This window comes from Penicillium subrubescens (genome assembly GCF_028828155.1).
Source record: "Penicillium subrubescens strain IBT 31985 chromosome Unknown utg000002l_segment0_segment0, whole genome shotgun sequence".
In the NCBI taxonomy this organism is placed as follows: domain Eukaryota; kingdom Fungi; phylum Ascomycota; class Eurotiomycetes; order Eurotiales; family Aspergillaceae; genus Penicillium; species Penicillium subrubescens.
This window is the reverse complement of record NW_026643152.1, coordinates 3377326-3389200: the sequence shown is the minus strand read 5'-3', so window position 1 is coordinate 3389200 and position 11875 is coordinate 3377326. Positions and strand designations below refer to the sequence as shown.

The window sequence follows — 11875 nt, the reverse complement described above, 5'->3', positions numbered from 1 at the left end:
GGGAGTCGAAAATGTTGGTGTCTATTTAAACACCAACCTGTAGCGAAAGTCGATAGTGTAGGCTGGGTCGCTAACCGCGATTTCTTCGCCATCCTCCACGAGTTCACGCAACTTGAGGCGCAGATTAGGCCGTGTGTGCTCCTCCAACTGAGGCGGGAACTGTTGGTACAATGTCTTCTCCTCGGTTCGCATGCTAGGCTTCTTCAGCTGCGCTTCAGCCCTCTCTCCGAGGCTCTCGATGAACTCTCCCAAAGTCGTGTCAGGGTCCACATCCATATTCCGAGCAAGATTACCGCACACTGGACAATCCGGCTTCTTCTCAGCCTCAAAGGTGTATGTGTAGACACCCTCTTCGCCGGCATACATCATATAATTCTCGAGATACGGGTTGCATCCAGTGGCGATCTTCAGCACCTCCGAGGTTGTGGACGCAGCAATAACAGCATTGGTCGATGCAATAGCCGGGATGATGTTCTTTACGACACCTTGGGTCATCTGAAAAGTCACTCCGTGGATATGGAACTGCTGAGCCCGCTCCAGAGCAGCATGGTAGACCCACGAGATGTGCTCCATGTCGTCGCTGTCGAAGGAGTCATCTTTGCGCTTGTCCTGCCATGCGATCTGATGGGCCCATTCAATGCAATGCTGGGGTTGGCGTGGAATAGTGGCAATCGTACAGAGCGGGACTGCCGGACGAGGAGCATGCATGTCAAGCTGGCACTCGATACACGAGGAGAGAGTGGGTAGAATGACACGAGCTTGACCTTTGAATCCTGTTTGACGGTCAGCTTTGGTATTTTAAACCAAGAAAATATTATTTCGTCGTACCTTCAGTTCCACCATCAATCAGAGGCTTGAGGCTCTCTGGGTCCTCGGGATCCACCATTCCGACCAGCGTTGCGTTGATCCAGCGACGAGCTTCAATGCTGTCCAGTCCACAGATGATAATCTTGAACTGCATATAATAGTCTTCATCTTTGTCCTGGATTTTGCCAACAAAAGGAGTGATCTTGACTCCTTTCACTCGCTTCTCAACAAAGGCAGCGGCGACCTCTGCCTTTGGCTTGCCAATATCAGCTTGGCGGAAGAGGAACTGCCGGTTCAGGTTGGAGATGTCGATGGTATCTTCGGCATGCCGTTAGCTGATGATATTCAAGGCCAGTCGGTAGGACATACCCATATCAATGACATGGATGTCCTTGAATCCTGACAGAGCAAGGTTCTTCAAGATTTCACAGCCCAATCCACCGGCTCCGCTAGAATCATATTAGTCACTGCTTTTGCATGACAAGGGTTGTTTTTTGGTATACGAACATAACCCTAATCCGAAATTAGCAATAGTCGGAAGTCTGCGAAAGGGAAGCTTACAGAATCTTTGAAGACTCCAGAGTATTGATTGTCTCTGATCCTGGGACCCAGTCTTCATCGCAGTAGGGGCCAGGCTTGGACAAAACCTTATAAAGGTGCGTCCTATAAAGTGTAAGAACCTGATGGTTGATCGAAAGGCTTTTCAATGAGTTTTACTGCTCACCATCGGCCTTGTTGGCTCATGTTGACTGAATTCATCAAAAGTCGATGTAGCGCCCTAAGTGCTGAGTCGTGATAGAACGTTCCGGATGGCAGTCAATAGACCCACCCGACTTGTCAAAAACAGACTCTCCGACCACACTGGTAGGCTTAAACGAAGTGGAATCTGGGAAGTCTTCCAGGAGTTCCAAGTCCCACTTCAAGATGTTCAGGGAAAACAGGGAATCGTATCAGTGAGGCTGAGATGGTGAGAGGATAGAGGAGACCATCCCAACGTGGGAAGGTGCGGCAGCGCCATCACGTGATTTTCCGCATACAAGCTCCGACAGTCAACCTCAGGCACGACGACTTCTTTTCGAATTCGCACTCTCGAGATGGATGGTTTATTGACTGCTGTGAAGACCATAAACCGGGACTCTGAATCCCCGTTGGTCGCTGTTGAGGCTCAGACTCGCAATGACGCTTTCGTCAAACCCGCTGTCGATCTGAGCCAAGATATATCATACCAGCAACTGGGACAGATACTCAAGTCGCGTCCTGGCAACGATGAGCTTGCAGCAGCTCTTGCGGCTCTGGACCCTTTCAACAAGTCAAGAAAAATCGACGAGCTTGACATTCGCATTCCAGGTCCGACAACAGCTCAGATTCTTCAAATTTTAGTCAGCACCACCATCCCAGACCATTGGGCATCTCTGAATGGCAAGGACAGCAAGGCAAAGGACGCAAAATGTCGAGCAGCTCTGTTGCGCTGCCTTAGCAGCATAGCAGGAATCGGGTCTCTTGTGGCTCAACTTCGAACTCTTATCGCAAGTTCTCGAGCGGCAGCTCATCAAGCTGAAGGCTCAAACAAGCATCTCATGATCCAGGATCTCTTGTCTGTTCTTGCTGCTCTGCTGGAACCAAAGGACTTCCTCTCTCGCATCTACACCGATATCGTATCGCTTCCTGAGAATCGAATTCGACAGCAAGCTGCATGGAGAGAGTTCGTGTCTCTCGTTGCTACTGGTAAAATACTTTCCACGGCAGCAGAAGCGCTTACCGTTGCAAATGCATCTGAACCCTTATCATCCGTCTCTTGGATTGGGGATGGCCCTCGTTATGCAACCTGGCTGGGTGGAATCATCGCCCATCTAGCCTCGAAAATCAAAGTAGACGAAGTCAATGACTGGACTTCGCTCGCTTTCCTTACTGGTCGGGCCTTAAGTCTAGGCTATGCTGGTAAGTTTTTCCAGGGTCATTCGGTCATAACAAGATTCTAATCATTTCCCCAGATCAACTAGTCCGAGAGATCGCTTCGGAATTGCTATTTGAGCAGCCATCTTATGCACAGTTTGGCTTGCTTGTTGACCATCTCAGACAGCCGGAGCAGGTTGCTGTGCTGGAAGCTATCTTCCGTGACGTACAGAAAAAGTACTTTTCAGATGATCTTTCAGAGTCATTCAAGCAGTCAGATGCAGCCAACAGTGTCATCTCAGGAGTGGCCGCCCTTTGCAAAATTGTCATCGCAGATCGGCCATTCTTGAAAGACCAAATATTGGGTTGGCTCTCGAAAAGTCAAGGGGGCTCAATCCAAACAGTCGGTCTACGCCGTGCCTTACTCGCGACGTACAATGACTCTACTGGTATGTTTGGACCAAATTCCTGCAGTTGCTTTAGCTAATAGCGATCAGATACTTTGAAGTCATTACTTGCGCTCAGTCTCGAGCAGTTTGGCGACAAGTTCTTTATCAAACATGTCCCGAACATCACACAAAACAGTCTGTCTAACTCGACATTTTTCTGGCATAATTTGAAGCTAACTATTACCTAGCGAATGCTCAAATTATCCTGCTAGCAGCAGGTCAGCTCAATCGACTGGATCCACTCCAGGTGCACGGAATTGGACGTACAGGTGTTTTTCTCAACGCAGTTTCCAATCGACTCGCAGCCTCATCAAATAGAGCCCGTTTCCTTGGAATGATTGTGGGAACCGGTATTTCCCAACTCATTGAAGAGCCCGGCAAGGCCATGAAATTTGATCTTGACGAAATGCAGAGCGAGGAGGCCCTTTGGTACTTGAGTCTCACCACGGTTCATGACAAGGTTGGACCAGTTGAATCTATCAAAACGCTACAGAAAGCATCTTCAAGCACACAACAACCGATCAAAAGCACACAGCCCAATCGGAATCAGAAACCAAGTGCACGCTCAAACCGACCTCAAACGAGCAAGATTGTCGCTATTGAAGAAATAGATGACAGCGAGGAAGAGCCCGAGGAAGACGATGATCTCCTCCCGTATGAAAAACCGGATGAGGATGCAGAGGATGAGGACGAGGACCCTACATTAATCCAGCGGAACAAGCCAAGCGCGCCTGTGTAGGTCCTGAAAGATAATTTGATGCTACCGATTCTTATCTCTAACAACCTTCCAGATACATTCGCGACTTGATTTCATACCTCCGTGATACTGAGAACGTTGAACGCTACCATCTTGCCATCTCGACTGCCCCATCCTTGATCAGACGGAAGACAGGATTCGGAACAGAACTCGCTGAACAAGTTGAGGAACTGGCTTTAACTCTAGTCAGTCTACAAAACGACAACAATCACCCATCTTTCCACGAATCACGTCTGCAGAGCATGATTGCCCTCATAGTCTCGCAGCCACTCAAAATGGGCCGTTGGTTCACCGCAATCTTCTTCGATGGAGATCTGTCCCAAGTCCAGCGATCTGCCGTGCTTACAGCCTTGGGTCTTAGCGCCCGTGAGATTGCAGGCAATGGTGAAGGGGATGCAAAGGCACTGTCTCTCCCGACTCTGGGCGATACATCATTCCCATCCAAGCGGCTTTCACCTGCTTTGGAAGCCGTGTTCATGGGCGCAAACGAATCTCCTATTGCGACTCTCACCAGAGAGATGTCGCGAACATCCTTGCAACCACTGGCGGCCGATGCAGCAGACCGGATGGCAGGTCCAAACGCACTCAAGGTGCGCACTTTCTCATCGCGAATGGAGGTCGAGAAGAAGCGGCAGCAGCGCGAGGCTCAGCGACAGAAGAATGTTGTGAAAGATGTACACAAGGTGCTCGCCGAGGGCTTCTTTTATCCTCTCCAAGGCCGATTCGAGATCATGATGCTGCAGTTCGCCTCGTAAGACTTAGTCTCCCCCCCGGGGTTCTGTATTCGAGGTGCTAACATTCACACCACAGGTCCTCAGCCCCCTCCCACAATCCATTCTTCGTACCACATATTCTCACACTCTTTCTCCAAACACTCTCCCTCATCTTCTCGACTGCGGGCCCACATAGCCCATCTCTCCCAGGCTTCACCCATGAAACACTATCATTGCTCTTGTCGCTCCACACAGCCCCGATATCCAGTGAGCCTACCGTTACCGCGGCACTGCTGAGCTTGTTCTTGGCGGTTGTGGATGTAAACATTGCATCTGGTTCTAACGGCGAAGAACGCCTCGTTACCGAACATGCTACCAGGGTCATGGAGCTACGCGAGTGGGCTTCTGAAATCTTTGATCGCATGCCCTCGGGGAGCAGTAAAGCAGACTCCGGTCCATTTGCTGACCCGCAGGAGCAAGTGCGGACACTGGCTGCGGGGATAATGGTGCGGCTTGGGGAGGTCATAGAACGGTATCAAGGTCGGTTGATGGGCGTCAATGCAGGCTTCAAATATTAAGCCGTGGGATGATACTACGAATATTACAAATAGAATATAAGGACCTGTGAAATCGACGCCGAAAATGACAGCCCCTGGCGTCAGAAACGGCCGCCTTTCCACCCGAAACTTTCACCAGCAAGCCTACGTGGACTATCTACTCTTAGAGGATCAGACGATTTATATGAACTTCTTTGACTTGATGTTCAGAGCCTCGCGAACGAAAGTTCTTTAGGCATACGATGAATATTAGCGTCGCCTATGTCAATACTTTAGTCTATTCACCCGCCGTCGTGTTAATGATGCCGTTCGCGAACAGATGCGACGAGTACGGGTGTTTCTTTGCCATAGATCAGATGCTTATATAGCAAATAGTTTCTGGACAATGTTTTTCCGGCCGAATGCAAGATTGCCCGACGGATGAAACATAAGAACACACTAGACGTAGACGTCTTCTATGTGACGTATCGTCATCACTAGGTTCATTCGAGATTTTTCCGACATAGAAGTATGATCGTCTAATTAGCCACAGGTCAACTCTAGTCCGCCATCACTAGGACGAGTCCTAGTGGCTGCTTCTACATAATAGCTCCCTGCTAGGAGAGTCGTCATCAGGGAAACGCAACCAAGGTGTCAGCATTTGTCAATATATACATATATATGCATGTATCATATTAACCATCTGCAATGTGGCTTATGTGAAAGCAAGCTACATGTCAATTGTAGTCAATTATTGATTATCCTAGTCGGGTAAAAAAGCAACGAGAATCCTAACATTCTTGCATTCCCCTAAGTCTATCTTTCGGATGTTCTTGATTTTCTTATATGATCCTTTATCGTGTACCTCATGTTAAAATACTGCTCTGTTTCCTAGTTAAATGGAACAAGTTTGACATCTTTGTTGATCACTGAGAGAACTCCCGGACATACTTGACTATTCTGCCATTCTTATGTTGCTTGACATTCTAGTCTAACCAGCCGATTTTGTTCCCTCTTATGATTAGTCTCTCTTCAACCACTACTGTGTCACAAGTCCAGTTTTGTGTACACAACGATTTTATGCAACTGGCGTAAACTCCATCAATTATCGAATGGCATGGGGGTTGAAATACCCATGAGTGACTCGGGGGTAACAAATCCGAGGTGGCGCAATACACCGAGAGTACGTGTAGATCAAGGAGTGGGGTATTGTAAACTTGTAGCCCTCAAGATACCGTATAGGTTCTTGACGAGTCAATACAGTGCCAATGTCCATTTTCCTGACATAATATTACCCTCCTAGCCATCAACGTGACACTCACTCGAGACTTGATTGGACAAAAGCCACGCACAGACTGGAAAGCAGTATAGTAGCTCATCAATTTTGATAGAGTAGAGCTAGCTAGATACATAATGAGTGTGACGACATCGAGAACTGCAAACAAAGAGGAATACTGGGAATGTACGAAGACATCACCCCAATATCAACTGAATCCACTGCTTGTTCCAAGCTCTCTTGGAATAAAATCATTGGTATTGAGAGACACAAGCCATCTCAGCACTACGATGAGCCAAAGAATAGTCAAACCAGCCAAGATTTCTATTTCTTGCGGAACCGTATAATTGGTTCAAACCGGGGTCTGGCAGTCAACCATCTTGTGGTACTCATCGTATTCGCAGTGGTGGCGATCAGTCTTGCACTATACGCAAAGATTAAGTTATAAGAACAGATCAATTGGCCGGGAATCGAATCAGAATTTACCCTCTTGTTGGCAGCCGTACCGCAAGCGACTACCTGGTTCTTTCCACCCTTGAGGTATGTGCAGGTGTTGTGTGCCAAGCTGCATTCCTTTAAAGCGGTTCAGAAATGTCAGCCATCTCTCAATGGACATCTCATAAGAAGAACTTACTCCTCCGTATTTACTAAGCTCCACGTCTCGGGCATCAAGGCCGTCCGACTCGGTCGCGGTGGGATTGGCAACCGCGCCCATTGCGGCGAAGAGAACAATAGCAATGCTGGTGATTTGCATGGTGGAAGATTGGTCTTGTAGAAGCTTGCGGTGAAGTAATTGAGAGAGCAACCGTGTTGATGAAACTGATAATATACAAATTGGACGGCCGTGAAGGTCTCTTAAATAGAAAATGCTGGACAACCTATTAGTGTGATATTTGACACATACCATCCTCAGATTCAATTCAGTCATCACTGGGGACGCGGTTGAAAGCCCTTCCACGCTATCTAGCAAAATATATGCCTCATCTATCCAGAAACCCAACTTGTCAGTTGGTACGATATTCGAGGTAAAGTAGCCGAGTTGTCGGTAAGCGTCCCACTTTGATGCGTAATAGCTCGTGCAGAAGAATTGAGACAGGCAAGTATCGAGGGAAATAATCCGATAGCAAAAATGTGAAGCTCAGGTGGCCTTACACTGTCGGTGATTTCGGAAAAAGGAATGACGTTCAGATCCCCGCATAGATGAAGCATGGCGTTCCTGCGAGGTACAGCATAGGCAATGCTATCATTGGCTTGATGCTGATAGTACTACTGATTAGCCCTCGGTCGAGCCGCAAACCTTGCATAAGCAGCATTGTGGCCGGTTCCAAGGCTGGGGCCGAACTCCGACGCACTGGGCGTTTCTGCGATGTAACACTGCCAGAGGTTTAAGACACATGGTATGTAAAAGTGTGAATTGTCTAGTTATATGTACATGTACAAAACAAGGAGGTGAATTAAGATAGCCACAGACTCGCCAGAAGTTCGCAAGACCCCTTGGAATTAGAGCCTTGAACGTATATGCATCTAGTTCAGCCCGCAATACTGGACTTGAGGTGCAGTGTTCGAAGTACAATAAAGTAATCGTATGGATTAACAACCTCGTTTCTTTCTTCTATAGCAGTAGCCTGCTCTACAATAATAGCGTACTCAGTGAGATAAGCCTTTTGAATGAAGCGCCAAATAATGATCAGCGATTTACAGTATTCGACGATAAATTTATTTCATGCGCCCAGCTTTTTGTGGCTCGGCCCGACCCGTATCTGATTATGAAGATTTGCTCATAGCTTCATGTAGCATATCACATCAGAAATCGTTGAATTGGAGTTTGGCACTTTATTTTGCTCCACAGAGGGATTATCCCTGAAGAGTGACTCGCAGGGATACCGAGACCTCAAGGCTCCAGTATTCCAAATTTTGGAATTGAGGGCCTACGCCATAATTGCCTCGGAAGGTAGAAGAAAATTCGGTCGGGCAATGGCCTTGTATCTCTTCTAAGTCTCAGGCTCGCTGGAGGGGATTGAGTATCATCCGATTAGTCGACAAATGAAACACGAAGGCCTTGGGGTAGACAAAGAACGGGATATGAGGTTACTGTATGCAACAGAAATGGCAGGCGTGCCACTGCAGCTCTATTAGATAGTCAGTGTTGAAACGCCCCCAACCAGCCCCGCCACCACTACGTCCCTAGATGATGGTGCTTCTGATTCCACCAGATTGGCCGCTCCGGCCATCCAAGAAATACACGGTATTCCTCGTCATATAGGTAACTGTATTGTGGACTGGTTAGTTCATCAGAAGGTGCTCGCCCTAGGCTGCCGGCTGATCCTCAACAAACAAAGAAAATAGGTCAGCCCATCAACACATACACATGTCCAGATTCAGATACTGGGCTGGCACCCTGTCAGAATCTACGTTGCTGCCTAGCAGGTGTCCAGGAGGGTCCCCATCCTGGGAGAGAAGACATCTCTCGGTCCCCTCGTTCAATTTGACCCTTACAACGACGTAAGTCCACGGTTGGCTCCACTATACCAAACTTTCACATTCATATTATCTTCTTTCTCTCCCACGAATAGCAATTGCACCATCATTTGACATTGTCCGCCTTCCGAAATGGACCACCTCCGTGATTCTCTGCTGAGCTCTTTGCCTCGGGACATACAGTCTACCGGAACGATCGATCATGCTCGCAGAGATCAGGAAGACACACGCCAGTCTATCGCTCGGGGTGACATTAAAGAGGTCCGAGAAATCGCTTTCAGTAACAGGACCTGGGTCGTTACCAGCCGATACTGCGATATTGGAGACGGTGCTGACTCCCTTGAACGCCACATACACTCCCTGTGGTATATGTACTACGAGCTTGGCCGGAACATATCTTCTGAATCACCTGAGCATGAGGGAATAGTCCTCGATATCCTCCGCATTCAAGGAATGGGACCGTTGACTAGACCCGCACGGGGAGTTTATGGGATTGATATCGCAAGAACCGTGGACGGTACACTGTGGAACGATCTCCCCTTTTTGGTTGGTGATATGACCAATTTTTGGATCGATCATAGCGCTTCTATGTCGGGAAAACACCGTCTGAACTTTGCAACGTTCCTAGCCAAACTTGCATCCGTCCGTATCGCTAAGGATAGGCTGTGCCAAATTGCTCTTCTGATCTTCCGTGCTCTCTTCGAAAACCCTCAAGTACTTCGCTCTGGGGAAGAATCAGACGAGGAAGACCCCAACCGAGGTACTAAGCAGCTTGAGGTCTTTCATCTGTTACCCGCTGGTGTTGCTTGGCTGAAAATAGCAAGCCATAACCTCCTCTTGCTATCAGAAGTGTATTGGAATGACTGCCCTAGCCATATAAGCAAGAGTGGTGAAGAGTTCCTCAAATCGGAGCTCGGACAGCGATCACCTGCTGGATTCTCGCCTTGGCGATATATGTTCTGGCTGAAGCGACTTCATGAGCTTCAGGACCAAGCGAAGGAAGCCAATGAGAAGGTTTTGGAGGAGCTTGCCGCTGATGGCATTCAGTACATGATCAATACAATCAAGCAGAGAAATTCGGAAATCCTCAGGGCTTACAAGAATGGGAGCGATGCGTTGCACCGGAACAAGTATCTGTCGTGCCTCAAACGCCTTGCACGCGTTGAGGAGCGAGAGTCATAAAGGCTTGGATGAAAGGAAAACTCGAAAATGCCATGTAGACATTTCCATTCTTCTCTTTCATTTTCGGCCTCCTGAGTCTTCAGGAGATTTCAAGTCAACCTCACGCTGCCTGCTCCTCTGTGTCAATTTGTGACTAATTTTATGTCGATTCAGTCGTTAAGAATTGACAGCGCCCACGGCACTGCTGGCACAGGAAGCGAAGAGAGAGAGAGAGGGAGACTGAGTCAAATTGGTCTATCTAGAGCATGAAGACGAAGACGACTGGGAAAAAAAAGGAAGAAGAAGAAGCAGAAGGGAACAGAACAGGGTCTATAAGGCCCTGAAGCACAAAGGAAAGGAACAAGGCCTGGTCCTGACAGGAAAACCCCGGCCTGCTTCATGCAGGGCCAAAGAAGACGACAAACCCTGCAAACCCTCGAGGTCAAAGGGATCGAGTCATCAAGAATGAAGCAGTAGCGATCTCGAATCCGTTTTATGTTTAGATTCCTCGTCTTTAATAGAGCTATCTGTAGTGTTTATAACGCACTACCCTTCTCACCCCCTTATCAGGTAACGCTAAAGCAGTGCTTTGTGTTGAATTAAAGATTTTGAAGCATATTTTCCATTTTAACGTGAGATTTAGTACATACGACCATAGAGTGTGGAGAACAGGGCTTCCCGTCCGCTCAGCCGTACTCAAGCCATCTATAGTATAGGGTTAATTCTCAAAGCGCCCTGAGCTTTAAAATAGCGTCCGATTTTATCCTAGGGTGAGTGTGGGTGATTTAGGTGAGAAGTCTGGAGACTAGGGTGATAGAGGTGAGAACGGGGCGAGAGCGGGTGAGAATTCTTACCAGGATCACCCATACACCCACTTTAACTTGGAGATCAGCCTATAAATATGAGTGCTGGGTGGCTGCCTGGCCTTCTGCTCTTATTTCTCAGCGTTCAGCTATTTTAAAGATGTTCCTAAAAGACTTCTAAAAGGAACTTGAGGAAAGAACTGCACGTGCTGCGTTACGTGGCTTTACCCTTAAGTATTAAAATAAACGAGAATAAGAAAATAATACTATCTACCTTAAATAGCTCGCTTTAGCCACTCTTAAGAAGTATAAGGACACAGAAAAAAATTAGGTATTGTAAGTCATACTATTAGTAACTATAGGTCGCGACTGTTACGATTCTCATCGCCCGGAAATTTTGCCACGAACTGACCAATCAGGAGCGATGTCTTTTTCGCGATCCTCAAATGGGCACCGCCTACTCAAGAGACATAATGCTTCGCTACGATCCGCAATCAGAAGCGACTTTGTCTCCAATAGTCTTGCTCGTCACTCATGCCACGTGGCGCTGCACTAATAGACTGTTTCTTCCTCCAAAAGCCTCTGTCAGTTAAAGCCTAGCATAATACTCGTCGGGTGAGAGTGAAGGAATTGGCGAGAACTTGGGGACAAGCGATTAAGAGCAGTTTCATTATCAGTTTAATAGAAAAAAAATCGGCAGAATCCCTAGACCCACAGTTACGGCCGCCCCTGGCCTCTATTCACTGCGATAGTCGTGCATTCCAACCATCATCCTCCGCCGGAACTTGGAGCGAGCCGTAGGGCACAAGAGCCGTCAAAGTCGAGATTTTGAACGGCTAGCGATTGCTCTATTGGCCGAGGCAAACCTGAACGACGTACGGGGTTCAAAGTCAGCCAACGTGTGAAACTCCACCCCCGCCTGGAGGTTCTCTTTCGGCAGCTCCAGCAGCTCCACGCCCGCCTCCGAGGATGATCCGAAAGCAGATCTTATTCGAGAGGCAA

The 11875-nt window shown here is 47.9% G+C and overlaps 4 protein-coding genes across 4 annotated transcripts; 2 read left to right on the top strand and 2 right to left on the bottom strand.

Annotated features, from left to right (window-relative positions):
• Window positions 1-21: 21 nt before the first annotated feature.
• On the bottom strand, window positions 22-1763 carry N7473_002595 (NEDD8-activating protein UBA3; the record flags this gene model as incomplete). The annotated part of the gene is made up of 6 exons (XM_057148535.1): window positions 1532-1763; window positions 1369-1470; window positions 1315-1320; window positions 1177-1256; window positions 829-1125; window positions 22-773 (listed from the first exon to the last, which is right to left on the bottom strand). The coding sequence occupies exons 1-6, from the start codon at window positions 1564-1566 to the stop codon at window positions 22-24; spliced, it is 1272 nt and encodes a 423-aa protein (XP_057012189.1). The 5' UTR covers window positions 1567-1763.
• Window positions 1764-1901: 138 nt separating this feature from the next.
• N7473_002594 (telomere length regulation TEL2 family protein) lies at window positions 1902-5197 on the top strand (the record flags this gene model as incomplete). The annotated part of the gene is made up of 6 exons (XM_057148534.1): window positions 1902-2745; window positions 2799-3149; window positions 3198-3284; window positions 3338-3884; window positions 3941-4657; window positions 4717-5197. 6 exons carry the CDS (start codon window positions 1902-1904, stop codon window positions 5195-5197), a joined length of 3027 nt encoding a protein of 1008 aa, XP_057012188.1.
• A 1586-nt stretch (window positions 5198-6783) lies between these two features.
• Window positions 6784-7185, bottom strand: N7473_002593 (uncharacterized protein; the record flags this gene model as incomplete). Its single annotated transcript, XM_057148533.1, has 3 exons — window positions 6784-6855; window positions 6918-7004; window positions 7066-7185. The coding sequence occupies 3 exons, from the start codon at window positions 7183-7185 to the stop codon at window positions 6784-6786; spliced, it is 279 nt and encodes a 92-aa protein (XP_057012187.1).
• A 1856-nt stretch (window positions 7186-9041) lies between these two features.
• Window positions 9042-10091, top strand: N7473_002592 (DUF3632 domain-containing protein; the record flags this gene model as incomplete). Its single annotated transcript, XM_057148532.1, has 1 exon — window positions 9042-10091. The coding sequence occupies one exon, from the start codon at window positions 9042-9044 to the stop codon at window positions 10089-10091; it is 1050 nt and encodes a 349-aa protein (XP_057012186.1).
• Window positions 10092-11875: the final 1784 nt, after the last annotated feature.